Source organism: Xenopus tropicalis, chromosome 2 (assembly GCF_000004195.4).
Source record: "Xenopus tropicalis strain Nigerian chromosome 2, UCB_Xtro_10.0, whole genome shotgun sequence".
Taxonomy (NCBI): domain Eukaryota; kingdom Metazoa; phylum Chordata; class Amphibia; order Anura; family Pipidae; genus Xenopus; species Xenopus tropicalis.
Window position 1 is genome coordinate 112,047,671 of NC_030678.2, and position 17,482 is coordinate 112,065,152.

Below are 17,482 nucleotides of genomic sequence, written 5' to 3' on the forward strand. Positions count from 1 at the left end.
ACATGAACTCAGGTATACGAATAGTCAGCAGAGGATTCCTGCTGCGGCTGAAGATTAACTATTGCAATGCAATTCACCTATGGTTGTGATTATACTGTGTAAACATTGAGTTGTCGGCTGCAGTTGGCAGCCCTTGCTATATACAGTGATGCAGATCTGTTGAGTGTCTTTGGCTAATGCACTACAATGCATTTACAGGAAGTCACTTTGTACGATTGGTGTCTGCCAACTATTTCATGTTCAGAACATCCTCCGATTTATTATTTTTAGGGTTTTATCCAACAATTTCAGTCTGAATGTTAGTTTTAGGAGGTTGCATGTAAAACATATGATCAATATCTGAACGATTGTCGGTAGAAGACAAAAATCTGAACATGTTTGGCCACCGTGATATAGGAAAAATACTATTTCTGTGGGCTGGAGAAAATATTGATTCCTCTTCCTTGCAAATATTTGCTTAATAGATAACAGCCTTCTTGAGTAATCTTTGATGCAGGACATTTCTATTTACACAACCAGTTGGTTAAAAAGTCTGCAAGTACTAATGTACATGATTCTGCTCTCGGCCGTGTCAGTCATGTATTGAGAATTCACCAGGTCAGTAGTGAAATTAGTTATCTGGGGCAAGATGGGACTGACACCTCAAGTTCCAGAAAGCATTTACATTTTGCTGAGGTTAATAAGCCAATGCTGCATGGTTCAGAAACACCTCTGCTACACATGATAATGTATACTTGGTCTTAGAGGTTCGTAGTATGTAACAGTGGCCCAAGCAAGCCCTTTGTACCCCTTAAAATACACGGTCAACTCTCTGCCTGTAAGCAATTAACAAATCAATAGTTATATAGTTTTCAGTAGTGGTCACTTGTAACAGCAGCAATCCCCTTTTCCAAGTTTTGCAGGGGCCTAAAATTCTGTTGCTGTGGGACCCCGACCGGCAATCTGTGTATTCTGGCAAATGCCAGAGGGGCTGAACTCAGCTGTTACATCAACCACCCAGGGTGGAAAATTACATTGGAAGTTGGGTAATGCTAAATTGTCAGATAGGGGTAGAATTCTATTGTTTTTATCTGCATATCTGGCAATTCAGCTCTTAAAGGAACAGTAACACCAAAAAATGAAAGTGTATAAAAGTAACTAAAATATAATGTGCTGCTGCCCTGCACTGGTAAAAGTTGTGTGTTTACTTCAGAAAGTCTACTATAATTTATATAAATAAGATGCTATGTAGCCATGGAGGCAGCCATTCAAAGGAGAAAAGGCACAGGCACATAGCAGATAACAGATAAAACACTATTGTATTCCACAGAGCTTATCAGTTATCTGCTATGTAACCTGTGCCTTTTCTCCTTTTTTCCAGCTTGAATGGCTGCCCCCGTGGCTACACAGCAGCTTATTATATAAATTATAGTAGTGTTACTGTAGCAAACACACCAGTTTTACCAGTGCAGGGCAACAGTGCATTATATTTTTATTACTTTAAAGCTCTTTCATTTTTTAGTGTTACTGTTCCTTTAACATTAGTGGAGTGGACAAATGATTTTTCCTGCAACCAATGGTCACAGAAAAGATTGTTATTATAATGTGTATTACCACCTTTACTCTTCACTCTTCTGGTTCCATGGCTGGAATTTTAGACTCTTATTGTCTCAGGACAGTTTGTAATGCAAACCTAATTCATGTATTTAATGTTAACCCAGTAACACAACTGGGTTTGGAAAAACAACTCCATATTGTTGTAAATATCTGTATACAATGTTTGCTTTCCATTAATATTTACTTCTTTTTTATATTAAAAAATGAAAATACTAGTCAAGCTGTTAATTCTGATTCTCCAGATCTTGCAGAACTCAACGTTCCCTAGCTCTTTTTCTTCAACCTTTAATTGGCAATATACTCACAATGATCAAAAAAGGTAATAATTTGGAACAGGGTTGTCTGCAGAGGTCTTTGTTGTAGTCAGAATTCTTCAAATGTGCTAGTTACATGAATCAGAAATGGTGGGGCCCTGTATAGTTTATTTGCCTGGGGTTTCCCTATAACAAGCTGTACTGACATTTTTTGACCATATACCTTGTATGGTCTGCACAAAAGATCAAATAGCAGCTAGGTGGGTTTTGCTAGAGGGTTGAACTTGATGGATGTGGTTTTCTTTTAACCTCAGCTACTAAGAGAAAACTCACAAATGATGTTACTGAAAAGCAGGGGTGTAGCTAGAGAGGAAACACTGCAGCTTCTAGGAAGTCTAAGGGGCCTTCTGACTGATAAGCAGCTGCAATATGTGTTTATGGAAAAATGTCTTGTTTCCTACAATTTTGGGCCTAACTATGTTAGGTTTAAACACCCTCCATTCAGTAATCTTCTGTTTGTGTGTGATGTCATTATGTCCAATTTTTGATTCATCGGAAAGGCTTTAGTGTCTTGTTTATACAGACTTATTGATTCTCTATTGTCATATGTTTCTAGGCAAAGTCTCAATTTTAAAAGAAGATCTGCAGCAGTACAATAACAGGGACACTTGGTTCCAGGTTCAGCACGTGGATGCTGATTCAGAGGTTCAGGTGAGTTTTCTGTAATTATTATTATTATATGACCATGTCCAGAAAGGTATTGTGCAGCCATAGCTTTGCTTGTTCTAAAATACATGCAGGATCTTTTGCTCCATCAGTCTTAATCATGTAGCACCCAGCTCAAACACTTTTGTATATCTATGCATGCATTTTAAAAATATTAATTAAACAGGTCATTTCAATCTCCCCCCCAACCTTTTTCTTTAATGTATACATTGTTCCCTTATAAAAATGTATCCCAAAATATCCCTTAAAGGAAACTGCGGAATACTGTAGTCTTGGTAAATATTTTTCCCCATCACTGACTTCTGCATGAAAGGTGAACATGAGCTAGTGTTTTAGAACATTAGGATGCAAACAGTAGTTAAGGTATTGTGAGAAAGTTTGTAATAAGAAATAATGTCCGTTGTTCTTCACTTTTAATCCACCTCGGGCACCTGTGAGACAAAACTCTACGGTTTCCTGAAATTACATGATCACAGATTGTATTATGCCAAAATGTAATTACAGGCTTGCAGTAGGCCAAAGACTTTTATGTAATTTTCTGTGTGTATAAATAGTAACCTTAGCTAGAGAGAAACATTAGGTTTGCCCTTAATTGCATGTTGATTCTCTTTGGGTACATGTGAGACACAGAAAGCCTTTGATTTATTCCGATGTTTTAAACATATGACATAGTGGACAAGACTGAAAATCATGAGTGTTGGTCACTGTGTATAATTAAAAACTGTATAATTTTGTGCATCATCCCATTTCATTTGCGCTTCATGTTATATTTATACATTATCAGCAATTAAAAATAATTTTCAGGAATGCTTTGCTGCTGGCCTTTTGTATTGCTGGAGACCTGCCTCTTTTCCCCATCTCCCATAGACTCTATTGTAATCAAATAATTCATATTTTAAAAAATGTTTTCCTTTTTCTCTGTAATAATAAAACAGTACCTTGTATTTGATCCCAACTAAGATATAATTAACCCTTATTGGAGGCAAAGCAATCTTATTTGGGTTTAATTAATGTTTAAATAATTTTTTTCATAGACTTAAGGTAGGAGATCTGAATTACGAAAAGACCCCTTAGCCAGAAAACCCCAGGTCCCGAGTATTCTGGATAACGGGTCCCATACCTGTACTGGACCTGCTATTTGGGTCACCCAAATTGCATTGGAGAAATATAGTCCAATGATATTTATGAAAGCAAGCCTATATCTACAAATTAGGAAGGTTGACAAAAATAATTTGAAATATTCATTTTATCTTTTTTATCCATAAAAGGAGGTTTCGTCAAAATATTCAGAAAGGATTTTTTACTGTGAGAGCTGTGAAGTTGTGGAATTCTCTTCCTGAATCAGTCGTACTGGCTGATACATTATATAGCTTTAAGAAGGGGCTGGATGGATTATTAGCAAGTGAGGGAATACAGGGTTATGGGAGATAGCTCTCAGTACAAGTGAGGGAATACAGGGTTATGGGAGATAGCTCTCAGTACAAGTGAGGGAATACAGGGTTATGGGAGATAGCTCTCAGTACAAGTGAGGGAATACAGGGTTATGGGAGATAGCTCTCAGTACAAGTGAGGGAATACAGGGTTATGGGAGATAGCTCTCAGTACAAGTGAGGGAATACAGGGTTATGGGAGATAGCTCTCAGTACAAGTGAGGGAATACAGGGTTATGGGAGATAGCTCTCAGTACAAGTGAGGGAATACAGGGTCATGGGAGATAGCTCTTAGTACAGGTGAGGGAATACAGGGTTATGGGGGGATAGCTTTTAGTACAAGTTGATCCAGGGACTGGTACGATTGCCATCTTGGAGACAGGAAGGAATTTGTTCCCCCCTCTGCAGCAAATTTGAGAGGCATCAGTTTGGGTTTTTTCACTTCCTCTGGAGCAGCTAGCAGTTAGGCAGGTTATATATATATATATATATATATATATATATATATAATATATATATATATAGGCGCTAAGGTTAAACTTGATGGACGTGTGTCTTTTTTCAACCTAAGTATATTTTCAGGCCTAACAACAGCAGAAATTCACAAAATACATTGAAGACAATGTTATTTAAAATAATTGGTCTGTTAATTCAGATGACTAATGTTTAGGTTTACAGGTCCTTTTCCCATGTGGAAAGCCTAAGTTAGAATATGGCATTTCAATTTTTGCCTTGTACTCACTAGTGGAACAACTAGTAATGAACGAAAATATATTAGCACCTTACCATTGCTTTGCCTGTTAAACCAATTTATTAGAAATAAAATATTTTCATTTTAGCAAACGTAATATTTTTCTCTTACAGGTGTGGAATATTATATTTATTAACCATTTTGCTAGGTTTTATTAGAAGCAGGCTTTTCGGTCATGGGTGGGGGGGAGCCCAGACCACTGTGGGTGTGTTCCCCATTTCCGGACACTCTACTATCTAAGAGTGAGAGTAATGTGGGAGGGGCCAGGTAGGAGTTGATGAGCATGCTGGGCACCTCCAAAAAAATTTTCTTGTGTGGGGACCTGGTGCCCTGTTGTAACGCCACTGATTCGAAGAATCCAGCAGTACATTGAACTTCTGCTTCTAGATGCTGCACATACATTTTAGGAGTTGTTGCTTTGCAAACATAAATGTTTGGTGAACACTGTATATCTGAATCCTGAACAACTTGCATTATTATCTGTTATCTGTGCGTTCTGAAGCATTTTAAAATACATAGTTGCAGTTTGGGATTTTATTTCCCTAATCAGTGTGCATATTGATATAAGTAAACAGAAATTGCATAAATATAACCAGGCATAAAGAGATTCTATCATACTAAGTTTAAAAAAATAATCATTCATAAATGGGCTCAGTCTTTTCATCTAATGCCTGGGACTGCTATGGGAAGTCTGGGTGATAGGGCAACAGATTATTTAACTTTTTGTGTCTAACTTGGAATTTTTGCATGTAGCTTCCACTGGTGGGTAATATTGTGTCTCTTGTATTGTGGATGGATACTGACATCTACCTTCCCAGTCATCCTTTAGGCAGAATATTTTCAGGAAAATAAACAATGTCTTCCTCACTAAAAATAACTCTCAAAGAGAAAATATACCCATCTTTTTGACATGTATCTAATTCAGGTACAGAGATACAATATTATGTTTGGGGGTGTGCCAGAGTGTGGAAAGGGAAGATCACAGGCATTGCCCATAATTCTAAGGTTTGTAGTTCTGGAACACTTGGAGTATACACTAGCAGATGGCTTTTGATCACACGACTGAGAAATATTAGACCGGCCCCCGTGTCCCACAATACATTTAGGCTTATGCCATATGGAGGCTGATCTAGGCCTGCAGAAAAGCGCAGGCTAAGAATCAGCCCCAGTGCTGCCATCAGCTTTCTTTTTTGCCTGCACCTGGAACCATTGTGTTGGCGGATATCTAAAAACGTCACATTTCAGTGCCTGCACCTGGGCCAACATAGTAGTTCCGGGTGCAGGCAAAGAAGAAAGCTAATGTAAGCGTTTGGACTGATTCTCAGCCTGTGCTTTTCCGCAGGCCAAGATCAGCCCCCATGTGGCATTGGCCTTAAGCAGAAAAGTAGCTATGCCATTGTCTAGTTTTATCTGTGTTTACAGGAGCTCCTGTCAGTACAGTCACAATGAGAAGACTGGGGTCAGTAAACACCTACATTCTAATGCAGTAGAACACAAAAATTCTACCACATGGAAACACATTTACAGATCACCTTTGAGTGAAGGTGGCCATACATGGCAAGATTCACTCATGGGCAAATCTTTGAGATACGCTCGGGTGCAGGTACATGTAGCTGATATACGCATAAAAACACAAGACTTTGCATTATCTCGCGTTTTCATGCGTATATCGGCTACATGTGCCTGCACTCATTCATTCAGTGGCAGGCACATGTAGGGAGGCGTAGGGCGGAATTTTCGGTAAGCAATTTTCCGCTCCCGAAAATATCTGCCCTACGCCTCATCTGGCATTAGCCTTAGGTAGATTTTGTGGGCTTCTGAATAAATTGGATAAAAGTCTTTAGTGTGAACTAGGTCCTTAAGGAAAGGTCTTGTCAGGTTACAGCTGTGTGTTTCTACTAAGCTCTTATGTTGTGTGCAGCAACAAGTGCTGGAAAATGGTTTTGCTGCCTGCACGCTAATCGTGTAATAGAAAATTAATTGGAAGTATGCTTGTGGTTAAGCTGCAGGCATGACTTGATGTTATTTGAAGCCTGCTGTTTACACAGGTGCTTTAGTGAATTAAACACCAAACTTATTGCCTCTTACAAGGCAAACTAAATGCAATAAGGTAGTCTAACTGGATTGCCTGTCTGAAAAATAAATGCTGGTGTTTGCTTATTATCACTTACCGTAACATTGTAAGGGTTATGGTACACAGTAGACTATTGTAATTTAGCAATGTTAAAATGACTATGATCTCCCATTGACATGATTTTGCATATTAAAGGGATACTGTCATGATTTTTATGGTATACTTTTTATTTCTTAATTACACAATTTGCATAGCAAATAATTCACTCTACCATTTAACATTTCATTCTTCAACCAACAAATGTATTTTTTTCAGTTGTAATATTGGCAGCCATCTTAGAGCATTGTGCCCGAGTCTGAACTTTCAGAAAGAGTCAGCCCTACACATTAGAACCTAAGGTTTCTTCTACTCCCATGTAACTCGAAGAGTCCCAAGCCAGACTTGGATTTCTTACTGTTGAGTGATATTTTGATACCTACTGGGAGCTGCTATCTTGCTACCTTCCCATTGTTCTGCTCAGGAGGCTGCTTGGAGGGGGGGGGGGGTGATATTACTCCAACTTGCAGCTCAGTAGCAAAGTGTGGCTGAAGTTTATCAGAGCACAGGTCACGTGGCTGTGGCACCCTGGGAAATTAAGAATATGGCTAGCCCCATGTAAAATTTTAAAATGTAAAAAAACAGATTTCAATGCAGGATTCTGCTTGAGAAGCTCTATTAACTGATACATTTTGAAAAATACATGTGACTTAAGCTGGCCATACCACCGTTTGACAAGGTCAGCAAGTGAGTGCATCTTTCCCCAAAATGAGGTGGGCAGTATCTGATTGATTGAATCATATTGACTGAATCACATTGACAGTATGTATGGCACAGATGGGAATCTGTTGACTGGGCCCGTCTGAGGGACCCATAAACTGGCTAATAGGCCTTTTGCTTTATAGACCACAAATATCTGCCAGTTTAGCTTAATTTCTATCCCAGTCTAAAACTAGCGAACCAGCTAATGTTCACTGGTTATCTGTGGATACAATACCTGCTTTTAATACAGAAGAAGGGAAATTTTGAATGGAAGGCAGCTCTTCTTGCTTTCAAGTCACTTAGTGCAGTTTTCCTATTTTGTAATGGGACTGAAGTTGATTAGCACTTAGCTGATATAGAACCAGTTTGTTACTGTGCGATTCAGTGCTTTAGTGCTGGGCAAGCAGACTGTGTTCCAAAAAAAAGTTGAAACTAAAGGTGGCCATAAACAGGCCGATTGTAGCTGCCGATATCGGTCCCTTGGACCAATTCAGCAGCTTATCGGCCCATGTAGGGGCAACAACGACTGGCCAGCCTGACCAATATCTGGCCAATTGCAGGCCCGGTTGGGCAGGTTAAAAAATTCAGTTGGATCGGGGACTGCATCGGCTCGTTGATGCAGTCCTCGAACCAACTGTGCCCATAATTAACCTAAATTCCCCCCATATCGCCCGTCCATAGGGTGGGATATCGGGAGAAGATCCGCTCGCTTGGCGACACTGCCAGGCGAGCGGATCTTTACGTGTATGGCCATCTTAAGATATGCAGACTTTTTAACAATGGAATTCTATAGTATTACCTAATTATCCTATGCTTTATTGCATTCAGTCCAGCCATCTACAGTCTCTCTCTGTGCTTAAGGTGGCCATACACGTGGCGATCTGACGATGTTTCGTACGACCATGGGTCGCACGAAACATCGTAAGATCCACCACACACCATTCAGGGCTGAATCGGCAGGTAAGGAGGTAGAAACAATAGGATTTCTACCTCCTTCTGCCGATTCAGATCTGAAGGGAGAATTTTGGTCAGGCGCCTTCTATGGCGCCCGATCAAAATTTTCAAACTGGTCCGATCGGCGAGTCGTCCGATATCAGCAGGTTCCTGCGATATCGGTCGACTCGCCGACATACCATACACGCACCGATTATCGTACGAAACGAGGTTTCGTACGATAATGTCGGTACGTGTATGGCCACCTTTAGACACCAGGAGACTGACACTTTGTTAAGGTCACAAGTAAAACAGGGTCTCTAGATTGAGATCTGTTGATAAGCAAATCCTTTTTGCCTAGCTATTTCTCTTTTGCATGTGTGTTCTGTGTGTGAGGCACATTGAAAGCCCATTAAACAATCAATTAGACACATGCTTTAATTATTAGTTTATGTGGTTTACTGCAATGGTCATACTTCCCCTTTGTTTGTGAATTAACCCAATTGTGTACTTTGTCCACCTCAGAACCTAATGCAACAGCATGCATCAGTTTGTTTGGGGGCAAAAAAATTGTCCATATAAAAATATTTTTTCCTTCCAGCATGTGAACATTAAAATGTTCTAGCCTTGAAAGAGTTGGACAGTTTAGCACTGGGAAACTCCCTTTATTGGTGAGATAATAGTCAGTCTGTACTGGCACATGCTCAAACCATACAAATACTGTTTGGCTGACTGAATGGCTATTTTTAGGAACAAAAGAAAGTCTGCCCACAACTTCTTCCAGTGCACAAACTACACTTCAGCCAATGCCAGAAATGTATTTGCTCTCTCTGTAATTGATTGGAGATTTATAACTTTAGTACAAAAGAGTTCCATGGGACTGATAACCCTGTCCAGCTATTTAGGAACACTCCTAAACTGGGATAAATAACTTTTTATTGTTACCTCTATACAAGTATCTATACAAGTATCTGCCTAAGTTTCAATGGCTGTGATTCAATATGGCAGCCCTTCATCGGTGCAGTTTTGTATATAAAGTAATCTATTTGCGTATACTTTACATGATATGTTATTAAGGTATATTTCTTGTAAGTAGCTAGCCAGTGCCATTGTAAAGGAATTTTCTTGCTTACCTCTGTTGCAGCAGAGCAGACATATTAATCGTGTAGTAACAATAGCATGTGTAGTGTAGGTAAGATGCTGCTTATTGAAGGCAATTTGTATAACTTGAGGTTTAAGGTTTACTTTAACATCAGGTGCATGCAGATGTCCTGGAAGTTTGGTGTTTGGGTAAAGGTGTCTGTGTGGAATAGACACTTCGATTGTTCACAAATGGGACACAGATGTGAAATGCAAGCTTTTTGGGCCCAGACCCTGACGGAAAAAACGCTTTAGAAATACAGAAAAAAAATACAAGATGTAAGGAACAGTGCTGCCTGTTGGGGCTTACACAAAATGTGTGGAGGTGGCATTTAATCATGTACATTGCATAACCGTATGTAATATTGTGTATTGTCTATAGAAAGAGTATGGGTATATCATGTCATATAAGACTTTCTCTACTGTTAGTGAAAAACACCACTTCTTCTGTCACTGTGCACATGTGGTGAAATTGTCCAAAAGAAGACATTTAAACATGAAAGAAAAATACCAGTGGATAAAACATGTAGGGGCCAATTCACTAAAGGTAGATAATGCTTATTGCATGCTTTTTTGCGCTAAATTTTGCATGCGCTAAGACGCATATCGCATGCGTAAAAAAACGCACCATCTCAATGCGTTATTTACCTCGCATTGCGGTAATTCTCGCATAGAAATAATACTAACGCATGATTCACAAACACATATGAAGAGTTAAACGCGCTAAATATCGCATTAGTCTGTGAGAATATTAACACCTACTTGGGGCAGGCGGTACTTAAAGAAAATTGTGGTTCCTGAGCTTTTGGCAACACAACATGGATTTTGCAGTGGGATTTTTTCAAGTATGTGTTGGCCCTAGAGTGATGCATCCTCCAGTTTTCAGGGAAATGGTGATTTTCAGAACAGTAGTTTTCCGAAAGTAATGGTTACGTGTGTAAAATCGTGCGCTAATATAGCACGCAGCGAAATATATCGCACGCAGCGGGAAATAATGCAAGAAAAATGCTCATCGCGAGTTAAATAACGCAAAGAATGATGCTTCTTAATTATGACACATGTCATTTTAGTGAATCAAGCGTTAAGTTGCAAAAAATAAGCAATAAAATTTTTAACGCATGCTAAAAATAGCACTCGTTTTATTGACCTATAGTAATTCAGCCCTGTAGTGCGATATTAACCTCAAAGTTGAAAAAAGAAAGTTAACCAAATCTTTGGTCAAAACTACTGTCTCCTGCTAAATTCTGTTTATCCTTCACATCAGTCCCTGCCAAAGTAGTTGGTCATATTAACACAACGTTTCATATTAGTTTCATCAGGAGCCAATGTTGGTTTTAAAAGACATGTAAAGCCTACATTTGCCTACAATGTATATCAGTTGGGCAGGTCTCCCCCACTCAAATGGCATTATTTGCACCATCACATTTTCCTAAAGCAAATAGCAGCTTTCACATGGTGGCCATTTTTCCTCTGATACATAATCAGATACATTTAAATCTGCAAACAGCATACACACACACAGACCCTGTTTAGTAATCTGAGTCTAGAACAACTGAGCATGTCTGACAAGCCAGTAATCAAAGCAAATTCCTGAGGGAGGGGGCCGAGTGGGTTGCAGGAGGAGAAGGAAATCTAAAGCTGGCCATACATGCACCGATAATATCGTACGAAACCTCGTTTCGTACGATATTCGGTGCATGTATGGCAAGTCGGCGAGTCGACCAATATCACAGGAGTCTGAGCAAAATCTGCCTTCAGGGCTGAATCGGCAGAAGGAGGTAGAAATCCTATTGTTTCTATCTCCTTATCTGCCGTTTCACCCCTGAACGGTTAGTGGCTGATTCTTTTGTGTGACCGATGGTTGCACGAAAGATCGCAAATCACCACGTGTGTGGCCACCTTAAGTAATTAAGGAGATATTGCAGCCTTACTTATTAACTTCTGGACAACCAGTGTGGCAGGTATTGAAAGATTTCAAAGAGGCTGTTCACTTATTACATTTTTTGTGTGGGAGTTACATGTCCTTTAAGGTCAGAGACCATCACTTGTGTGGCTGAACTTCAGTGTTGTTGAACTGGAGAAAAAGGGCATTGATTACCTTCTGCAGCAGGGATTCCCCATGAGCCACACTCAGATGTAAAAAGTGTTGGTGTGCCACACAAGCATGAAAACTGTTCTTTTGGGGTGCCACATAAGGACTGTGATTGGCTAATTGGTTGCCCCATGGGGACTGCTAGCCTGTTGGAGGCCCTGCTTGCTGAAAAACTGTGTCTCTGTGCTTCCAAACTTGCCTCCAAGCCAGAAATTTAAAAATGGGCACCTACTTTGAGGCCACTGGGTGCAACATCAAAGGGCATGGTGAGCAACATGTTTCTCATGAGCCACTGGTTGGGGATCACTGTTCTACAGTATATGCTTGAGGTAGTTGCTGCTAGTATTTGTTTAAATGTATTGTGGAAGAAATGGTTTTAAATGCTCTTACTATTACTGAGGGATAGCAAAAAGATCTTTCTGATATCCAAGGTTATATAGAAGAGAATTTTTTTAATGCTAAGCAATACATTTCTCTGGGGAGTCTTAAGACAAGAGCTCACAATAGCTCTTAACCACTTCCCTGTATAATCAGTTTGAATTGTTAGCAAGGATTCATTATCACTCTGGTTGACTTATCAAATGGATATTTTTGGTTAGAATGCATACTTGATCCTAGTACCAGTTATTCTTTATATAGCACTAAAACAGCACCTTACAAAGATTGTCCATCATTTTTACTGGTTCCTGCCCTCACTTATAGTTCAAAATGCCATCCATGTTCACCCACATGCAGACTCTAGGCCAGTGCCATCAGCAGCCTATAAACTTGTTTGCCGAAACCCATCAGTGTTTAACTGAAAACTGGTAGCAGAATAGTGCTATGTTTTGGGTGTCTGGTTCGCTTTCTGTAGCTCAGAACCAAGCTTTTATGCAGCATGATATGATTGCCACTGAATATTCCCATTGTGGCTTCACAACACAATAAGCCAAAATCTGGCTAGGAGCACAGTATTAGGAGTTAATGTAATGTCTATTACACTTTTGATTCTTGGATTGTTATGGATATTTGTGGCGTTTAATAAATCAAATCTATAAATCAATAGGCCTTAATAATATACTTTAATCTGTAGAAATAGGTCACATGTCAGTTCTGTGCTGTTAGTGTCTTTTATTTCATAATCCCAAAAATGCATACATTTGCTCAGGTGTAGAAACCATAGTAACCGTCAGCAAGTAGGATTCACTGTTCACCTGTTTAAAAGCAAACAGCTTGTTGGTTGCTAAGGGTTACTGCACCAGGGCAAACTTAGTGCTTCTTATTACATATGGGAGCTTATTGTTTAAATGTGTATATACATGTACAGTGTCCTTGATATCCCTCTGTGGCTTGCTAGAAAACAGACATATTTATCTTGCTCTTTCCATTATCCCTGTGGGAGCATGTTGTTCTTGCACTTAGCAGTTTTTATTTTTTTTGTCCCTAACTACATTTGTTCGATAACTTTTGAAGATAGAATGCTTGTAAATCTAACCAGTACTATGTATTTATTCAACGTTGTTTCTCTGCTTACATCATGTATTTTATGCACCAGGTTTTTTTTATTGCTTGGGAGGATACCTCTGTTATGTGTGTCTTGGCCAATCAGGTGGGTGTTGCCTTACTGCTTCCTTCTTTCTGTGTGTATTACTGAAGTGGTTTTAGCAGTTGAAATTAAATCTGCTACCTGCAGATTAAAAAAAGCAAACCAGTGCTGGTCTACAGCATAGAGGAGTAACTACAGTAGCTTGTGACTGCATGTAAAACCATTGACCACCCTCCTTTTCAAATGCTGCCCCTAATAAAGGCCTCTTTATATTAGAAAACTTTCACATAATGAGGTTTCAGTAGTTCGAACTTTTCTTGGTAATTGCTGTGAGTTTGCTATGTGGGGAATGCATAATAGTAATATATAACTGCTGCATAAAACATGCTAGTCAGGATAAATTCAGCATTTGGGTCTTGTTTTTTCATTTTTAGGATAAGGCTTTGGTTGACCTTGCTGTGTCACAGCCATTGATTGTCAAGTTGAATGGATGGATGCAGAGTATTACCCTAATTCCCAGAGCACACCGCCACTCAAAATAACGGTTGAGGCTCAGCCTGGGGAAAGAGAAGGCACAAGTTAATCACTTTACCTGTTTCCAAGCAAGCAGGTTCAGTGAGGTTTAATGCCCAGGGAACAGTATGTCTTTTAAGCAGACAGCAGGTTTGATTCCCTGCAGTTTGTCAGAATGGAATGGCCCTTGTATGAGACAGTGAACTTGTGTGCAGCTTCGAGGTGGTGAGTTGTTCCAGTGAGAGCACCAGGAAATGACTAATGCATCTTCAAATGATTCCCAAGTACAAATAGATTTTCACAGCATCTGCTATCTGTCTACGTAGTTGCCTTGGTCTCTGTGTGTCTGGAATAAACAGAGCACTTAGTTGCTCTAAACTCTGAGCATTTGCTGGAAGTTCTCACAGTCAGGGTCATCTGACCTCTTGTTTGGCTCTGTTCTTATTTCTTGTATTTGAAAAGTATTTGAATAGGCTTTATCTTTTCTTACTGGTTTACAGAGTTGTTCTGGTTAATTTTTGAGCTTGTAAAAAATTATATAAGTATATTTGTAATAAAGTGAAAATTGAATTTGCATACGTTGATTATCTGTTCGCACATGGTACTAAGGCCTCATGCCGTACAAGTTAATGATCAGCCAACCTGTCCCTCCATGTGGCATTGAATTGCATCTCTAAGTGCTAGGGGGAGAACAGAATGGACACTCTCCAACTTTAACTCAGATACTGCTGGAATTGCTGGAAGTTTCCATTTAATAGTTTCCTATTGGTTTTCCAATACACATATGGCAGGACTTTACTATTTTCTATTTATTTAGATAAAAGGGGCAGTATACTCCTTTCCTTTACACAATTTTAGGATTTGTCAAATTCCAGCAGTTTTCTCAGGATTTGGATTTAGCAGTTAAAGGTGCTAATATCAAGTGACTAGAGAGAAGGTAGCACCACCCACACCAAAGTGTTGAACCCTTAGATAATTGTTGGGTAATGTGCAGAAGTAGTTAGTACAAATATTATGAAATCAAGATTGCAAATATTGTGATCACAAAAAGACTCCAGTGCACCATTCCCACAGAAGTCAAACAGTCTGAAGGATCCCAGGATAAAACTAAAACTTCTGCCGAATCCCTTACAATAGATTCTGGGGTGCATCCCTAATTCCCACAGAATCAAACAAGCTGAAGGATCCCAGGATGAAACTAAAACATAACTTTTATTAATCACATTAACATTCCCAAATATCATCTCTCCATAAATGTAGGAATAAAACTAGTGTTGGTTAAAGTATTCTTGCTGACAGCAAATTTTTGATCAGCACCCTTCGATCATTCAGTATTCTTGAATAAAGAATTCTGCCGGAAGCTTGGGCAAGTATTACCCATGCCGCGGTGGGGAGCGAAACGCTTGTTTAGTGTTTAAGGGGTATGTGGGGAGGGGGCACCCTTATTATTGTGGGTGAATAGAAGTAATAATCCCGCTTGGGTGTTCCATGACCTCATTTTAGAAAAGGGAAAGTGAGGCACTGACTGCTAATTACAGTGTTGATAGGCAGGTTCAGAGCAGGAATGTTTCTCACATGGTTACAATTGTTTAATGTTAATAGCTACATCAGCATTTTGTAACACACCATACTATGATAGGAATGGATACTACTTTTGCCTATCTGCAGCTACTGAGGGAAAGTTTGACGCGGAGTGCCTTTGGTTAGCAAGGCAGGGACAAATAACTCATTTACTTTGTTTTTTGTCCTCTATCCTTGGTTAGAGGGAAAGTAGCACACTTAGTGCTTTATAGGGAGGGACAAAATTACTTCTTCACTTTTTGATCTATCCGAGGTTCCCTCATGGAGCAATAAATACCCAACGCTAGTTTTATTCCTACATATATGGAGAGATGATATTTGAAAATGTTAATGTGATTAATAAAAATTAGTTTTTAGCTTTATCCTGGGATCTTTCAGCCTGTTTGATTCTGTGGGAATTGGCCGAACCCCCGAATCCATCGTAAGGGATTCGGCAGAATACCGAACTGAGTCCGAATCCTATTTGGCATATGTTAATTTAGGATTTGGAAGGGTTAAAAGTCAAACGCAAGATTTTCCACTTCCGTGTTCATGCGGCGACATTTAACCCTTCCAAATCCTAATTAGCATATGCTAATTAGGATTTTGATTCAGTTCAGCCAGGACCGTGGATTCGGGCGAATCTGAACCCTGACGAAAAATGCCCGAATTCTGGCCAAATACCGAATTAAATCCTGGATTTGGTGCATCTCTAGTGGGAATGGTGCAGATCTTATTGGAGTACTTTTGTGATCATAATATTTGATCTCATTATATTTGAGTTAAAGGTGCAATATACCCCTTGTTCAACATGAGTTCAATGAATAGTGCTTGGGGCTGAACTTACTTTTTGCCAATTGTTTTAATATTGGAAAATCTATGCTTTGCAAAAGCAACCCCCCCTGAAGTTACTCCATGTTTAGTGCTTGTGGGGTAGATAATTAGATTGTAGAGATAATCCATGCTTATTTGTTAGCCAAAAATGTCACAACAAAGGGTAAAACAGGGATATTTTTTTTTTTTACTGAACATCAATTTTCATTGACAATGTTTTTCAATGTCTGATTTGAATTTGGAAATTAGCAACCAGATTGTCAGCTATTTGACCAAATCTTTTATTAAGGATTTAGTATTTTGAATATCCTGTTTACTAATGTATTTTTCATTCTCACAAACACTCAGAACCCACATAGGTAAAGTCAAGTCACCAGTTTAGTAGAGTTAGCTGACAGCATAGACTTGACCTTAGACGTTTTATGCTGTACCTAGTCAGGCTACTAATCCTCTAAACTTCTGGTAAAATCTGATACAGTAGTTCATACAACTCGTGTAATCACAGAAATGCCCGTCTACGGTATCATTTATAACACTTGCTGTGGTTATAGTTACGTTCAGAGCATGCACAGCAGGGACTGAATTTGTTGCACAATTAAATAACTAATATATCAGATTAGAATAGTTTAGGAAATTGGTGATCCAGCTCTCTGAGTTGCTGCTGGGAAACATGAGAGTTATTTTTGAATAATTTAAGAAAGCAATTGCAAAAAAAAAAATAAAAAAAAATTCAGGTGTACTAGTTGAAAAGAATATTTTTAAAAGTGTTCTATTAATCCAGGTTTCAGTAAAAATGTTAGCATTACTGTTATAGAAAAACTAGAAACAGTGGCTGTTTTATCCTAAACTGTTGTTTGTCATTCCTGACCATGCCTCTCATGCCTCTGATTCATTGTTTTGCTCATCATGAAGATTAATGGGCCTTTCTGCCTTGCTGGTTCCCTGGGCTCAGCTGATGGACTAGTGTATATTGAAATAAGTTAAATCACTCAGTCATGCAGACCCTCTATTTCAATTACAGTTTCAGCTTTTTAGATGTAAGAGTATAGCTAATTCAGGCTAAGTGCCAGCTATGGAAAGCACAGTGAATTATACAATGCGTGACAGGGTTTCTTGCGTAAAACTGAGGCCGCAATTCATGATTTTGTGATGAAGTGGAACTATAAATTTGTTGTGGCTGTCCTCATAATCACATTTTCCTTTAAAATAGAAAGCATGTGATTAAAGATGACAAATGACTCTAGAAGTGTTAGGCT

At 39.1% G+C, this 17,482-nt stretch overlaps 1 protein-coding gene across 2 annotated transcripts in view; it reads left to right on the top strand.

Moving 5' to 3' along the window:
• The window catches only part of rasa3 (RAS p21 protein activator 3), a 115,223-nt gene that overhangs the window by 49,674 nt on the left and 48,067 nt on the right, over window positions 1–17,482 (top strand). For both annotated transcript variants that reach the window (XM_004911800.4, XM_002937865.5), the window contains exon 4: window positions 2,467–2,561. In XM_004911800.4, the coding sequence (XP_004911857.1) occupies window positions 2,467–2,561 (95 nt within the window). The remainder of the gene's footprint in view (window positions 1–2,466; window positions 2,562–17,482) is intronic.